The sequence below is a fragment of the Rhinolophus hipposideros genome (assembly GCF_964194185.1).
Source record: "Rhinolophus hipposideros genome assembly, chromosome: 3".
Lineage (NCBI taxonomy): Eukaryota > Metazoa > Chordata > Mammalia > Chiroptera > Rhinolophidae > Rhinolophus > Rhinolophus hipposideros.
The window spans coordinates 62,348,268-62,365,667 of NC_138049.1; the positions used below are offsets into that span (position 1 = coordinate 62,348,268).

At 41.1% G+C, this 17,400-nt stretch overlaps 2 protein-coding genes across 4 annotated transcripts in view; one reads left to right on the forward strand and one right to left on the reverse strand.

The window, feature by feature from the left end:
- Positions 1-7,125, reverse strand: part of CASP8AP2 (caspase 8 associated protein 2) — a gene marked incomplete at its 3' end in the record, with an annotated part of 32,257 nt that extends 25,132 nt beyond the window's left edge. The window contains exons 1-2 of one of the 2 annotated variants that reach the window (XM_081040985.1): positions 7,034-7,103; positions 5,180-5,255 (exon numbers count right to left, since the gene is read on the reverse strand). In XM_081040985.1, the coding sequence (XP_080897111.1) occupies positions 5,180-5,255; positions 7,034-7,094 (137 nt within the window). In that variant the 5' untranslated portion in view covers positions 7,095-7,103. Of the gene's footprint in view, positions 1-5,179; positions 5,256-7,033 lie in introns of both variants that reach the window. The other variant, XM_081040986.1, reaches the window with a different exon arrangement.
- Positions 7,126-16,518: 9,393 nt separating this feature from the next.
- The window catches only part of MDN1 (midasin AAA ATPase 1), a 130,699-nt gene continuing 129,817 nt past the window's right edge, over positions 16,519-17,400 (forward strand). For both annotated transcript variants that reach the window (XM_081045201.1, XM_081045202.1), the window contains exon 1: positions 16,519-16,779. In XM_081045201.1, coding sequence (XP_080901327.1) covers positions 16,678-16,779 — 102 coding nt within the window. In that variant the 5' untranslated portion in view covers positions 16,519-16,677. The remainder of the gene's footprint in view (positions 16,780-17,400) is intronic.

A 17,400-nucleotide genomic window follows, 5' to 3' on the forward strand; every position in this document is an offset into this window, starting at 1 on the left:
TGAGCTGGTCTCCCAAATAGGACGCATGTCCATCAGATACCCAACAAAATCTTTACAACATTATTGAATAAGTTCCCCAAATTAATTTTCAGAAAACCCTGAGGCCATCTTGTGGTTACCAGCTGCTTCCAAATCCCTTCACCTTTCCCCTTATCCCCGCCCCCCCACCCCCGCCCATCTAACAACTCTCGGTTTTTACTTTGTGTCCCCAAAACTGTCTCTGATTAGTTCATTCACATATTCTTTTCTTTAGATTCCGCATATAAGTGAGATCATATGGTACTTGTCTTTCTCTTTCTGACTTATTTCACTTAACATAATGTTCTCTAGATCCACCCATGTTGTTGCAAATGATAAGATTTCTTTCTTCTTTATGGCTGCGTAATACTCCATTGTATAAATGTACCCTTAGTGATTCTATTTTTAAACCTAAAATATAAAGTCTGCTTTCCAGTCACAGTCATTGTTCCAGGTTCAGATATAATTATTTCTCACTTAAAGTATTATAAAAGTCACCTAGCTAATTTCCATACTACCAATATCTTTTTTCTCTTACCATTTTCCACACTGGAACCAAAATTAATCCTGTATATGCCTAGTATGTTTCACTCCCAGATCAGAACCCTTCAAGAGCTACCCAAAACATTATCACGTTAAACTTCACTAGCACAGAACCGAAGCCCTTTTCCAGAACTATCTCACACTGCTCCCCTCACCTACCCCATTCAGCTACGTGATTGATTCAGTACCATCACAGCACACGTTTCTATAATGCAAGTTAGTGTATCATTATTGAGAAATAGACTTGATGTCAGTCTCAGGCAGAATTTATGCCGGTTCAAACATGGATGTTAAAGTTTTGCACAATTAGATGTAGTCCTGTATATGACACCCTTCCCCTAGATGCCCATCACTCCCATCTCAGTGTAGCAACAGGCTTTGTCTTGCAAAGGCTTAGCATGGTTTTCCTCAATCTTTGGTGGGGTGGGGGGTAAGAGACCCCGAACACAAGGCAATGAGCCGGAGCCATTCAGTCCGCGATCACAATATATCACAGAAAACAGGCAACTGCCTCTACACCTACAATCCATGATGTTTGTGTCCTTCTGTTCTCGTCTCTACAAATCAACAGCCTCGATCCTTTATTCCACCTTTCATAAAGCTATCTTTACCTTTTTTGAGAAAAGACCTGTATTTACTGGGATCTTTATTTATTAGGAATTTAACATGTCTTCTTAACTGTGCCAATATTTTAATGACAATTGTTACTGTTCCTGTTGGTGCATGGGTAGATAGGTTTTGAATATTCTGCCCCTATTTTTCCCATAAACCCTGTTTTAGTGAGTTGCTGAATTAAAGGTTTTTCAAGAATGCATATAACATTAGAGCAGAAATGTCTCAACTTGCAGTTCATGAAATATGCCATGTACTTCAACTCCCAATATCTTGCTTATTCTATTTCTTTACCTGGACAGCTCATCCCCTTCCCAAACCCAGCTACCATAAAAGAGCCAATGCTTGTGCTCGCTTCAGCAGCACATATACTAAAATTGGTAGATTAGCATGGCCCCTGAGCAAGGATGACATGCAAATTCATGAAGCATTCCATATTTTGAAGTAAATTTGCAGACATTACCCTGAGTAATATTTTTACTGATATATCCCCTCGGGCAAGTAAAGAAAAGTTTTAGTCTGGAAGTAAAAGGAAAAATAAACATACGGGATTACATCAAACTAAAAAGATGTTTCACAGTAAAGGAAACCATCAGTAAAACAAAAAAGGCATCCTACTGAATGGAAGAAGATATTTGTCAGTGATACATCCAATAAAGGGTTAATATCCAAAATTTATAAAACATTCAACTCAACACCAAAAAAACAAACAATCCAATTAAAAAATGGGCAGAGGTATTTCTCTAAAGAAGACATACAAATGGCCAATAGACATGAAAAAATGTTCAATCTCACTAATCATTAGAAAAATGCAAATAAAAACCACAATGAGATACCACCTCACCCCAGTCAAAATGGCTATCATCAATAAATCAACAAACAACAAGTGCTGGCGAGGATGTGGAGAAAAGGGAACCCTTGTGCACTGCTGGTGGGATTGCAGATTAGTGCAGCCACTATGGAAATCAGTATGGAGGTATCTCAAAAAAATTGGAAATGGAACTACCTTATGACCTAGCAATTCCACTCCTAGGTATCTATCCAGAGAAATCCAAAACACTAATTAGAAAAAATTTACGCACTCCTGTTTACTGCAGCACTATACGCCATAGCCAAGACGTGGAAACAACTGAATGCCCATCGGTAGATGACTGGATTAAGAAACTGTGGTACATTTATACAATGGAGTAGTACTCTGCCATAAAGAAGGAAATCTTACCATTTGCAATGACATGGGTGGACCTACAGAACATTAAGAACATTATGCTAAGTGAAATAAGTCAGACGCAGAAAGACAAATACCATGGAATCTAAAGAACTGAACAAATGAGCAAACTAAACAGAAAAAGTATCAGAAATATAGAGGGAAAACTGATGGTTGCTAGCTGGGAGGGGGGTGGGGTTGAGGGACAAGGTGAGGGGATTAGAAAGCACAGATTGGTAGTCACGATATTGACATGGGGATATGAAAGACAGTTTGGGGAATGTAATCAATCATGTAAAGATTTTGTAGGACGTCAGATGGGCTCTTGTCTTATTAGGTAGATCACTTCATGGATGATGTAGATGCCTGACCACTGCGCTGTACACCTGAAGCAGAAGCTGAATAATATTGAATGTCAACTACAATTTAATATATATATATGGTCACGGATGTGGAGTACAGCGTAGGGAATAGAATCAATGGAACTGTAACAGCTATGTATGATGTCAGAGGGGTAGTAGATTGGGGGTGGGGGGTTATCACTTTGTGAGGGGTGTAAACGTCTATTACATTGCTTTTGTACACCTGAAACTAATTAAAACATATTTTAAAAAAAGAGACGACCCTTTTCTACAGACATAATTAATCATCATTCCCTCATTATACTGACATTCTACTAGCATTCTACCGCTAACCCGTCATTACTGCATTTAACCACCTCTTTTGTAATTATTTGCTCTCTGAAGTTGTTTTCATACTTTAGTATGTATCAGAAACACCTGGAGAAGTTAAAACACAAGATGGGCCCCATCCCCAAAGTTTCTGATTCTATTGGTTTGGGGTGAGGCTTGACTATTTGCATTTCTAAAAAACACCCAGGTTATGTTGCTGGTCAAAGGATCACACTTTGAGAACTACTATTTTAGATCAGTGAGCTGTCCAAAAGAACTTTCTACAATGATAAAAATGTTCTATATTGAGCTGCAATATGGTAAGTACTATTTATATGTGGCTATTGAGCACATGAAATATGCATAGCATGATTGAGTGTATTAGTTTCCTATTGCTGCTCTAACAAATTACCACAACCTTTAGTGGCTTAAACAATGCACATATATTACCAGAAAAACTCACAAATAGGATTTCACAGAGCTGTGGTTATTACAATTTCAATAACACCTACCTTGTTCTAAATGCTATTGGGTATGTATAAAAATGTATTGGAATACTTTTTCCTAAGGAGATGAATTTTCTACAATTGCAAAGCAAAATTTACCTCTTTGGGTTAAACACTTGTGGGCAAACACAAGGGGGTAGGAAATAAAGAGCAAGTACTGCCACAAAAATAGGGGTACCAGCTCAGATTTATAGACTTTTCTGCTGCTCTCTCTCAGAGTACATAAAAATTAGAAATTGTTTATACTGAAATACAAACCAAAAGCCAGCAAAAGTCAATGCTAAAGTCAATAAACACATTCCTGTAAGTCCAACCTCACCAAGTTCAAAATAAAAAATGATCATCTTTCCATCAGCATGTCATATCTTGACACCTCAACTTGTTTCAATAGCACTAGCATTCCCTAATAGGCTTCTGATGTTACTCTGCAATGTTTCTCCCACATATCCTCATTCTTGTCATTGAATTTGTTTCAGGCTCCCACTATAGCTACCTAATTATCTCCTCTCTCCAAATACATGCTACACACAACTGTTGGGTTAGTTCTTCTAAAGCAATCCTGCTCCAAAATTTTCCATTACTTTCCAATATCTACTGAATAAAGTTGAAACTCCTTACCTTGATATACACTTTTCCTACTTTTGCAACCCCATCATTCACTATCCCAAGGTTTCCAAAGTCTCAAGTTTGGTGAAACTGGTTCCTATCTGCAAACACAATTCCTGGCACTATCTCCCCACCACATCCATCTATACGCTCACAAGCAAGTCTCGGTGTGAACACCCACCGATTAGAATGTGAGAAATAAGGTGTTAGAAAAGTCAGGCGATAGATTACACAATTAAGATACTTGGACTTCATTCAGTAGGGAATGGGGGAACCACTGAAGGTTTTCAAAGCAGGGGAATGTCATGATCAAATCTGCATTTCAGAAAATGAACTCTAGTAAGAAGACCATAGAAAATATAATGGCAAGGAAGCTAGAGAAGACTATTAAAACAGTGCCGGAGACAATAAGTTATTGACTAAGTTATTACTAGTGGAAATAAAGACAAGAAGCAGATTGGAGAGATTTCTGCAGTAGAATCAAAAAAGTTTAATGAAAAGTGTATTCAAATGTCCACTCTTGAACAATTCAAAACCAAAACCTGAGTTGTCTTTTCAAAATGCAAATCTGATCCCATTCCCCCCTCTGCTTAAAATCTTTCAGTGCTTTCTGCTGATTTTAGGCTAAAAAACAAATTCTGTCACAATTCTGTTTTACCAAGCCCTAAGTGACCTGGCCTCTGGCCACCCCTCCAGTGTTAGTCTGCACCCTTCTCCCCCACTCCTTAGCAGTCTTTACTCTAATCATATTGTCCTTTTAGCTCCTTGAACATGCTGTTTGCTTCCTCCCACCAAAGAGCCTCTGCAAAGACTGCTCTTTCCTGATGCTCTACCTTCAGTTGACTCATCTTTGATATTTCCACTTAAGTAATGTTTCAGCCTTCCCTAGCTACCTTCTCTCTCTACTAGTCAAGCCCATATTATATATTCTTATATCAGTGTCTTTTCTCTCCATGGCCTCTTTTCAGTTTATGACTACATTTGTGTGGTATTCCTAGAGCAATGTCTATCTCACCCACTGGACTGTAAGCTCCATGAAGACCAGGACCGGCTCTGTTCTGTTCACCATTGTATCCCCAGCTCTCAGCACAGGGCCTGGCAGGTTGGTAGTAATAAAAAAAAAAAAAATTGTTGAATTAATGAAATTCCTAATTTATTAAGACAACTCTGAGGTTCTTAGCTTTGACAACAAGGTAGTCATGCTTTTAAATGAAATGCAGAACAAAAGACATGTTGAACTATCTGTAGGACATCCAGAGAAAGAAGATGTCTAATAACTGGAAACTGGAGTATATAGCACAGAAGACAAGACATAACTGGTATAATTAAGATTACTCTCTTGAAATCACAAAGGCCAGTGATTGTCCTAGAAAGGATGGATGGTTGGAGAAAGAGGAGCACTGTGTATCAGAAGCTCCTGGGGAGAGGTGCTTTTGCACACTTGCTCTCATCTTACCCCAACTGAGGATCTCAATATATAAGAGTTGCTACTGATAGGAATGTTGCACCTATGAAAAGTGTAGAGGCCAAATTTAAAATGTTGAGAAACACGACAATGAAAGAGTTGCAAGCTCACTCCTAATCTTCTGATACATTCCAATAAATTCATATGTGAAGGTGAAGCAGATGAGAGAAGAATCATGTAGCCTTTTGTGATAGGACAATATCTTTTTTTAAAAAAAAAAAGTCTAAAGGAAGATTTCCTTTTAAAAAAAAGTGAATGAAATAGGCATTTGTAGAGGAAAAAGCCAGGGAAGAGGGAGGGTGTGTTCTTAGGCTCATAGGAAAGGCCAACTCTACTATGACAAGATCCCTGAAGAACATATAAGGGGAAAAGAACAACAAACACTATATACTGAACACTATGTGTTCAGACACTGACCTAAATATTCTAATTACATTATTAAATTACTTTAAATCTTCCCACAAGTCCTATGAGGTATATACTTCTCTTCTTAACATTTTAAAGAGGAGACATACAGATGATAAGCAATTTGCCCCCAGGTCGGACAGCTGGTAAGTCGCAGATCTGGGATTGGACCCCAGCTCTGTCTCCAAAGCCAGATGACAACACCAAGAACATTCATTGGAGAAAAGAACATAATTTTTGGAAAGGGGGCCATCTCGTTGTAAAACGGCAAGAAATGATAGCAGATAATTGGGATGGGGGGTGGGGGGATTCTTGCCCTGAACGTCCCTGTGCCCCTCCAACGAGGCACTGAGATGGGGAAGAGCCGTGAGAAGAGGTGAAAGGTCTGGAACCGTAGCTGCGAAGAATGGAAAACCCCAGAAAAGAATCTGAGAACGACCAGGGAAAGAATGCGAGTCAACGCCAACTTGATTCCTGAAGTACCAATCCTGAGATTCTGCGAGTTCTACATTAATATCTGAGTCAGGGCCTACTATGTGTCATGGTGCTGAGCGCTGTCGCGATCAAGAAACTTCTGTGGGCTTCCCGGTCCCCGGAACAGCCCACATCCAAGATCGCCGGACACTCCGAAACACCCGTTCCTCCCAAGAACCCCATCCGAAAGCTTTTGAGACTCCATTCCAAGATTGCTTCTTGTGGGGGAGGGGCGGAAGTAGCAGTCGACAGGGCGAGTCCTACGTGCGCTCGCCCCCGGCCCCCGGCGGGACCCTCTCGAAGGACCACAGAGGGACTCGAGTGCAAGCCCAGAAGCTGCAACCGAGGGCGGCGGGAACGCAGCTACCTGAGGACCCCGGACATCAGGCGCGCCCCTCCATACCGACTCCGCCGCTCCCTTCGACTGCCGGGCTCCCCGAACGCCGCAGGCCTCGCTCGGGGCACTACCTCGCCATGCAGCCTCTTCCCCAGCAGCCCCGCGCGGACCGGACCCCCCACAACAACTTACCCACCCTGCCCGGCCCAAGACAGCCCGGGCTCTTTTTAGCACAGCGAGGGCTCCCTGGCATCTCCGCCAATGCCAGAGCGCACCCAAGACGCGGAGGCGGGACTGAGCGCTCGTGGCGAATCAGATCAGACGCAAAGCACGTCCTGGCGTACCTAACTAGTTCCCGCCTTCGGGAGGGGGCAAAAAAAAAAAAAAACACGGTTGGCGCCAAACTCGAGTAGTTTTCGGGGTGAGCGGATGGGAAAGGGGCGGAGCCTGAGCTGGCGGGGAAAGAGACGGAGCAGGGACGTCCCCGCGAAAGGGGTGGAACCTCCACCAAGGTAGTGGCGGGGTCTGGGAGAAGCTCTTCTAATGAAAGGGAAAGTAAAGTCTCAGGAGGCCTTGTCATTTATTTACCCTTCGTTCCATAAATTCTGTTGAGTGTCAATCACTTGCTAGACAGGGTGCTGGGCGCTGTCTTGATAACGATAATAAGTACTGTTCCTTGCCCTCAGACACTGTCTTGGATGATAGGCAAACAACTTAGCCCGGGGAGCTCTGAAGAGGGCAATTCCCAGTCCACTGCGGTGGGAGGGTGAGGAGAGATTGTTAGGGGGTGGAACCTATGAAGAGTCCTAGGGAACCCGCAGGAACCCGAGGTGCGGGGTAGGGTGTAACCTCCGGAGGCCGAGCCTGCGCCACTGGCCGGTGAGCAAGTAAAGCAAAGCCAACTTCCTCTGCTACTTCATCTGTGGGTCTTGAACCCCGGCTGTTTTTTTCCAGTTTGTCCATTTTAACAACTTGCAACTGTCATATCAACCTATATTTTAACATTTTTAAAAAGGCCCCCATTCAGCAGAATATGTTCTGGGAGAACACTGGCTTCTTCGCTTGTCCCCCAACCCGTTTCGTTTCAGAGCAGTGAGTCACACAGGCAGGCATTCCCGGTAGTGGAGACGGGGAAAGGAGAGAGTTGCCACCACAAAGTGTTCGTCGTCGCTGGAGCGTAAAGTTCTAGGTGAGCTGGGAGAGGGAAGCAGTGGTCAGAACTTGGAAGGTCGTATATATGGCAAAGAATTTGGAATTTACCTTTAAATAGTGAGGCATGGGGGAACTACTGAAGGCTTTTAAGCTTGAGGTTGTTATGATCTGATTTGCATTATTAAAATCTTTTGGATTTTGATATGCTCTTGTAGTGATCCAGGCTAGAGAAAATGAGGATCTGAAGGAGATGATGGTAGGTAAGACAGGGGATAGATTTTAGAATATTTAGGAGATAAAATGGACAAAACTTAGCAATTGATTGAATGCTGGCTTTCGGCGTGGGAGCTTAGTGATGGCATTCATCAAAAAATGCTGAGAACGGGGCTGGCCCTGTGGCTCAGGCGGTTGGCTCTCAACCACAGGGTTGCCAGTTGGATTCCTGGAGTCCCGCAAGGGGTGGTGGGCTGCACCCCCTGCAACTAGCAATGGCAACTGGACCTGGAGCTGAGCTGCGCCCTCCACAACTAAGACTGAAAGGACAACAACTTGACTTGGATAAAGTCCTGGAAGTACACACTGTTCCTCAATAAAGTCCTGTTCCCTTTCCCCAATAAAATCTAAATATATACATATATATATATACACACATATATATGTATATGTATATATGTATACATATATATACATATACATATATATGTGTATATATTTATATATATATATAGAGAGAGAGAGAACATAGCATATATATCTCAAAAATCAGTAAAGGCTTCCCCAAAAATTATCTTCCAGAAAAGAGTGACCGTATTGGAGTCCTTACGAAGCCTCTCATTTTACCGGTACTTAAATACTTTACATAGAAGAGAAAGTAGTGATTGGTTTGAAAATACTCTCTTGGAAAGTATGTATTTTCCAATCAATGCCAATTTGGGATACTTAATAGAAGTAATTGAAGGAATCAGTAGGATTTTTTTTAAAGGAAAGAAAGAAATGTAACACAGTTATGTTTTACGGAATCTGAACTGACAATTGCAAATATTGCCTAAACAAAAGCAATTCCTGAAGATGTCTATGTACTTATATGAGGTAAAGTATGAGATATAGTGTTAAGGAAAAAAAAATACTGGGCAATGTACATGGTATGCGAGTTTTTGTGTAACAAAGAATGGGGGAAAATATATACATGTATTTGCTTGTTTTTGCATAAGAAATACTTGAAGGATAAATTAGAGCCTAATAAAAAGGGTAACTTTTGCGGGAAGAAGACTGGCTGGAGGGGATAGAAAGGGACACTTCTTTCAGTATGCCTTTTTAAAACCTCCATTTCAGTATTTTTATATGCAAATATGCATGGCTTTTTCTTTTTTAATAACAGTTTTATCGAGATACAATTCACATACCATGTATTTCATCTGTTTAAAGTGTTGAGTTTGTCTTTTTATAACCTTTTACTTTTGAATCATGGAAGTGTTTCATATATTCAAAGATTGAATGAAATCAAAAGAAAAAATGCTAAATGGAAAAATACATTGAAATAAATGAAAATAATTGTAAACAAGAGAAACCATTCAGATGAAATTATTACTTCAAGTGACATTTGAACAGTTTCTGACTGTACATCATTAATGGGATATAGTCAAAGGATAAAAAGAACAGCAAAGAAATCTTATACTTCATGTAGTTTTATTATTAGTATTAACATTGTAATTTTGAAAGTATTTTATGTATGTAGCAGGATAAAGACATATGTTAAAATTTTAGCAACAATGATATTTAGTGAAAAAGTGATCCAAACATAAAATCAAAAATGTTAAGGGGAAATCCTATACTATTGTATACTATGTGAATTGGAAATATCAATATGAACTGATGATCTTAAAAATACGTATTTATTTCTGTTGGAAGCAATAATACTGCAGTATCAATACATCATTAACACACCTAAGACCCAGATCATGATTTTTAAGTACTATACTATTTCCCACTAAAAGGAAGATCTCCTGCTGGGACTCCTCTTTATCTTAAAAATATTAACAGGTCAGGGGCCAGCCTGGTGGCTCAGGCAGTTAGAGCTCCGTGCTCCTAACTCCAAAGGCTGCCGGTTCGATTCTCACATGGGCCAGTGGGCTCTCAACCACAAGGTTGCCTGTTCGACTCCCGAAAGGGATGGTGGACTGCACGCCCCCTGCAATTAGCAACGGCAACTGGACCTGGAACTGAGCTGGGCCCCCCATAACTAAGACTGAAAGGACAACTTGAGGCTGAACGGCACCATCCACGACAGATTGAAGGGACAACAAATTGACTTGGAAAAAAAGTCATGGAACTACACACTGTTCCCCCAATAAAGTCCTGTTCCCTTTCCCCAATAAAATCTTTAAAAAATATATTAACAGGTCAAATCCTAAGGGCAGAGAGCAGGATGAAGAAGGGAGAGTGTATCTGCAGGAGCAAGTGTAAGATATTCAGTACTCTGAATGTGGGTACTAGTGGATAGGGTTAACATTTCCAGGGATTGCATTATAAATCATTTTTTAAAGTCTTTTACTCAGACAATTTACATGAAAAAACTCTGGAAAATTTTGTTAGAAATCACAAGAAGTCTATCTGGAAAGATGAGTGGCAAATTCTTTGCTTCTCCTTCATTGAGTGGAGTATAATTTCCAGCCCTTGAATCTGGGCTGGCTTTAGTGACTTGCTTGACCATAGGAGGCAAGAGAGTGATGTTCTTGGACTTCCAAGACCAAGACATAAGAATCTTTACAGTTTCTCAGCTTCTTAGATCTCTACTTCTCTCTCTCTCTCAGAACCCCAAGATGCCATGTAGGCATTCCAGCGTACAGTTCCAGCTGAGCCCAGCCTTCCAGCCATCCCTGCCAAGACTCCAGACATGTGAATGAAGCCATCCTGAACCCTTCAGACTCACCCATCCACTAGCTCAATACCAACGAATGTCCTCAGCCAACAACTGAAGGAGCAGAATTGCCAGCTGAGCCCTGCCCAAATTCCTGACCACCACCCCCAATTGTAAAATATTATAAAATGGTTGGTATTTTAAATCATTATGTTTTAATGTAATTTGTTACACAGCATTTGATAACTGGAGCAGTACTGGTAATGATAGAACAAAATAATGTAGAATTTTATTAAAATTGTTACACAACATGTGAGAATGGAAAGTCAGATGGGGAAACCATGTTTGATGAACTCAAATTAATAATCACTCCCATTTATAGAGTACAGTTAAATAAATTCCCTACATTTTATCTGTTTTTTAAACACTTTAAATGCCGGTAGGACAAATATAAAAACGCTAACAAGTAAAGCATTCCTAAGTACCTAAACATGTAGTGAATCTCAAGTTCTCTCAAACACTGTAATGCTTTTAACAGCATTAGTCAACTTCTCTTACTTTTCAAATTAAGTCTATGAATACAAACAAAACCAATGAATTTATCTGCATTTCAAAATAATATATCACCTGAGAAAGAAAAAAAGACGCTAATCCAAAGAACTTTGGAAAACAGTACTTTGACTACATATATATCCTGTCTAAAACAAAAACAAAAACAAATTTTCAAAAACCTGCAAACAAATCTTTTTTTTTTTTGAAGGGGAACAGGATTTTATTGGGGAATAGTGTGTACTTCCAGGACTTTTTCCAAGTCAAGCTGTTGTCCTTTCAATCTTAGTTGTGGAGGGCACAGCTCAGCTCCAGGTCCAGTTGCCATTGTTAGTTGCAGGGGGCGCAGCCCACCATCCCTTGGGGGAGTCGAGAAGTTGAACTGGCAACCTTGTGGTTGAGAGCCCACTGGCCCATGTGGAAATCGAACCTGCAGCCTTCGGCGTTAGGAGCATGGAGCTCCAACTGCCTGAGCCACCGGGCCAGCTCCTACAAACAAATCTTAATCTCCATTTAGTAAATCTGTTGTTTGTAGTGGTACCAATGTAGCAATTCTGAAATTATATTGTATATTATAAAACTGAGAAATAAAGAAATACATTGATTATTGAGCCAGAGTTCTCACTATGGGAAAGGGATGATGCAAATATGGAATGGAGGAAGGCAAGGTAGAATCCTGTGGTTTTGGATTGGATTAGAGGTATCAGTATGAACTTGATTGGGATATAAATGTCTATATACACATGTATTCTGTATGCATATATATGTATATGTGTATACATACATATGTATATAAATATTCATATTAGAAGTATCAGTATGAACTTGTGATTTGAAATAAATGTCTATATACACACATATATATGTATATAAATATTCATATTTCCTGGCTCTGTTCTTTGAAAGGGCTTAGAAGCAGTGATGCCCCTCTTACAATGAGCACTCACAGGGTCCAGAGCTTGGTCTCTAAATACTATCCCTTATTAGAAAGAACTCCTGAGAGATATGGATGATTGCGGACTGGGGCAGGAGGGTAAAAAAGGTAATCCTGAAATACCTGTTGTACTAGAAAGCAAGAAGTTTTCAAATATTATGCGGACATGCCCAAGAGCAAGCGCTTACAAATAAGCCTGGAAAATGGAACCATCTAAAATTGTTTACAAAAATTATGAATTTATACATTTTTCTGGGGGAAAAAGTCCCAAGCTTTCAACCAGGGGAAGACATTTATAATTTATATATGACAAAAAGTTATATCCAGACTACCAAAAAAAAATCACACTCACACTCACAAATAAACAAAGAGAAGCCAATTTTTTTATTAGTTTCAGGTGCACAAAACAATGTAATAGTTAGACATTTATCATTTATATCCCTCACACAGTGACAACTCTCTGCCCGCCAACCACTACCCCAAGAGAATCCAAGTTTTTAAAAACAGGACAGAAAAACTTCACAAAAAACTACCCATATGAATATTAAACATTTGAAAACATTAAAATTCTTGCTCATCGGGGAAATGCAAATTCAAAGCATGAGATACCTCTACAAACCCACAAGACTGGCTAAAATTAAAAGTGTGAGAATAACAAGTGTTAGAAAAGATATGGAATAACTAAACCTTCCATATTCTTCTAATCATAAATTGTTACAACCATTTTGGAAAACTGTTTGACATTATCAACCGCAGCATATGTTTAATATGCCCACCCTATCACCCAGCAATTCCACTTTTAATTATATATCCAAGAGCTAGTAGGTTTTTGCTAATCAAGAGGCATGTAGCATAATATTCATAGCTTTATTCGTAACAGCTGTGAACAGGACTAACCTAAATCTTCATCAATAAGAGAAAGGAAAAAGTGTTATAAGCCAGACATAAGATAATACATGCTATCTGATTTCATATATATAAATTTCAAGATAAGGCAAAACTAATCAATGGTCACATTGATAAAGTTAAAAGATAAAGTGAGACATATTTAAAAATATTATACTTTGAGCAAAAGTCAATTTGAATTGAGCAGAATCCAATCTAGTAGATAAAATGGATATTTGAGGAGGTGTACAAAATAAATACTTGTACGCAGAAGGGAGCAGGAACGAGAAAGTTATACTACTGGTAAGCCCAAAATAGAATTGGTTGTCAACTGTAATTGAAAAATTAAAAAAAGGGGGGGGAAAGAGTTTCAGGGTTCCAGGTATAAAAAAAATAAGTCATGGGGATGTAATGTATAGCATAGGGAATATAGTCAATAATACTGTGATGACGTGGTACGGTGTCAGCTCACTTCTTTAGGCATAGAAATGTTGAATAATTGGTATACCCTGGAAACTAATATATTGTATGTTTTATATACATATTGAAGATTTATAAAATATATATATTTAAATATATATATTTAAGATTTTATTGGGGAAGGGGAACAAGACTTTACTGGGGAACAGTGTGTACTTCTGGGACTTTTTCCAAGTCAAGTTGACCTTTCAATCTTAGTTGTAGAGAGTGCAGTTCAGCTTCAAGTTGTTGCCATTTCAATCTTAGTTGTGGAGGGCGCAGCTCAGCTCCAGGTCCAGTTGCCATTGTTAGTTGCAGGTGGCGCAGCCCAGCATCCCTTGCGGGAGTCCAACCGGCAACCTTGTGGTTGAGAGCCCGCGCTCCAATCACTGAGCCATCTGGCCGCCTGGGAGCTGAGTGTCAGCTCACTGACTTCATTCTAGTTGCTGAGGGCCCAGCTCGCTGGCCCATGTAAGAATCGAATCAGTAGCCCTGTTGCCCAAAGCTCACGCTCCAACCAACTGAGCCACCTGTCCACCTTTAGCTAAATTTTTTAAAAAGTATTAAAAAAAAACAAAAAAATAAAGTTGTGTCTCATCCATAAATAAGAAAATATGGAACTATTTCCCCGGAGGAAAAATTGGTTATTGCAAGGTAACGTTCCTTTATGGGATGGCAGGGTCTATTGGGCGGATTCCCTGACTAGTGTTGATCAGCCAATTCACGATTAAATGGTTGAAGATTCCATGTGTGGGGGGAGCCGAAACTATAGTTAAGTCTTAGTTTGGTGATTTGGAGATTACCATACTGTCTTCATTTGGAGCTTGTTGTCTTTTTTTTAAACAATAATAAGGGGTGTTGGTTAAAAAAGTTGGACTTTGAAAAACGCATGGCTGTTAATATGTCTTGGAAATTCTCCCAGATATTTTGGAAAGAGAACAAACAGGTGATGGGCGAAGCCAATTTCTGTGGGAAGGGAATGGACTATTCTTGAAATAGACAAAGATTCACCTGATGGATGGGCCGCTCTCAGAACAGGGCAGAGAAAAGGGTGATAGAGAGATAAGGGATCAAGGTTAACAATTAACAACAAGGGTCTCCATGAAGGGCTTAGCATATTTTTCTTCTTCCCCTGGATACTGAAGAAGTAGCATCTAGTGTGCAATTCCTTTAAATTTTCTCTAAACCTTTAATAAAATCTATTATATCATTTTGAGTCTGAGCTCACGTCTCACCTTCTCCAGTTTTTCCTATCTCCTGGATTGAGTTGGCAGCTTCCCTATTTGTATTCTCCTCGTAGTATCCTGTCCCTAACTCTCTAAGTATGCAATTCAATAATTTTAGTAAATTTATAGATTTGTGCCACTACCACAATCCAGTCTTAGAACATTTCCATCACTCAAAAAATGTTGCATCATGGTTTGTTTGCAGGCAATCCTCTTTTCCACTCCCCAACCCAGGTAACCACTGATATAACCTATCAATTTAGTTACTCCAGAGCCATTACTGTTACTGCTCCTGCCCAGCTGAAAGTCTTAATAGTCATCCTCAGTATTCTCTTTACATTTTTCTTTCTGTTTTGAATCTCTCATTTCCTAGATCCCACGTTTTCCTCTTTCTCGATTTACACCCTCATATAAAGGAGCACCTCTTTCAAAAGATTCCTGAGAAAGGGTGTGTAGGGAGGAAAAATAATTTTCTCTCTACCCTTCTAAGTTCTTGGCTGAGACCCATATAATAAAAGAGATTAACAAGGGAAAAACATAAGTTTCTTAACACGTATACCTCATATATACATGGGAGATACCCAGAGGAAAAATGAGTAACTCTCCAAGTGTGGGTCATTTCGTCTACTGTTCTATGTCCTCAGAAACTCTCTCAATCTTCTTGGAATTTAAAAAATATCTGGAAATGTTTCTCACTCCATTTTTACAGTTCACTCGTTCTGGAAGTTGTGTGCTTGAGTCTGAGTTCCCCCAGAAGCAAACATTTAAACCTTTAGAAAAAAAATTCAAATTCAAATACGTCTTTAAAATTCATCGTAGTACCCTATATGCTTGCTGTTGGAGATCTGCCTATGTCGGTACAGAAATATCTAGCCCCCTTTAAAACACTTTTCAGAGGTATAATTTACACAAAGTGCACAAATCTTGTGTACGGTTGATTTTTTTTTTTTTTTTTTTTGCTTTTGCATCTAGCACAGTAACGACCACCCAGAGAAAGATAATGACACGTTTCCATCACCCTACGAGGTTCCCTCAGGCCCCTTCAGTAGTCAATACCCCCAACGGCAACCCTTAGCTTGACTTTACCACTATTTTGTCGTGTTTCTGACCTTCATGTAAATGTCCCTTTAATTTTATGTACTCCTCTACTTCACTTATTAACGGTTCAGAACATTCTATAACCCATTCTTTATTTAACACCTACTTTCAATATTTAAGAACGTCGCGAGGGGCGTGCTTGTCATACTTGTATGCGAATTTCCACAGGCTAGCGGCCTAGGAGGAGGATTGTTGGGTCCGGAATGGGCGAATCTGCGTCTCTTTCATAGTTGATGTTTTTGCGGGATGAGGAGGAGCGAGGCACGGTGGACCGAAAATTACACGCCCCTAGGGGCTCTCTCGCTTCTCCAGTTTGGCAGCATCTTCCGTCTCATCCTGTCGCGCGTGGTCTCCGGGACCTCCCATCGCCGCAGACACTGGACCAGGCTCGAATAGGCACAAACCTTCCGAGGCCCCTCCCTAGATCTGGCACAGGAGTGACGCCAGGCGTTCTCGCCGTCGAGGAGGCGGGGCCGTGGCCGCCCTGCCGTCGGCGTCGACGTCGCGGGCTGATGACGCACAGCGCCGCGTGCTCCCCCACGTGTGCTGCATCTCTCCCGGCACTTACCCGAGTGCCGCGGCGGGTCCTGGTGGGGGGCGCGCACGGTGGCAGCTCCTGGGCCCCGAGCGTGAAGCCGACAGCGCTGGTAGCTGCCCGGGCCAGAGGATCGCGGTTATGGAGCATCTTTTGCTGGAGGTCGCGGCTGCGCCTCTGCGATTAATCGCCGCCAAGAACGAGAAGAGCCGCAGCGAGCTGGGCAGGTTCTTGACCAAGCAGGTACGAACCAGCGCCAGGGGGGAAATGCCCGGCCGACGACGGCCGCTCTCGTCGTGCCCCGCGCCCCTGCGCGGTTACGCGCTGCTTTAAAGGGGAGAGATAAGTGGCGTCGGGTGACTCTGGCCCTCTCCCCAGGGTTGGCCGGTGGCGGAGGCGTCCATGCGTGTTTGAGATTGGAAGGAGCCTTTTGTTTTTATCTGGGGGAGCTTTCCCTTCCCTTCTCCACTGACCCCCTGCAGCACTCTGACCCCGTGTGCCTGACGTGGCCTTCGGAAAGCAGTGTGGTTTGTTTGTCTGTAATTGAGGTGGCATGTAATTTTGCCATGTGTTTTACCTAAGTGTCCCGGATCCAGCCATCCCTACTAGTTTAGGTGAATGTTTTTCTTTTTTTTTTGCCTCGTCCCTTCTTTCCGGCCCCTGGACAAGTACTGATGGCGTTCCTGCTGCGCCTAAGGCACAGTGTGTGGTTCTGTGAGGAGGCAGATAAGTAAAGCCGTGTGGTCTCTGCCCCCAGGGAACTTAACCTCTGTTTTTGGAGACAATTTATAAACAGAAAACAACTGAAGGACAAAGGGCTAACCGTATGATACTAACTATAGGAATTATGAGGTGAATTCGAGT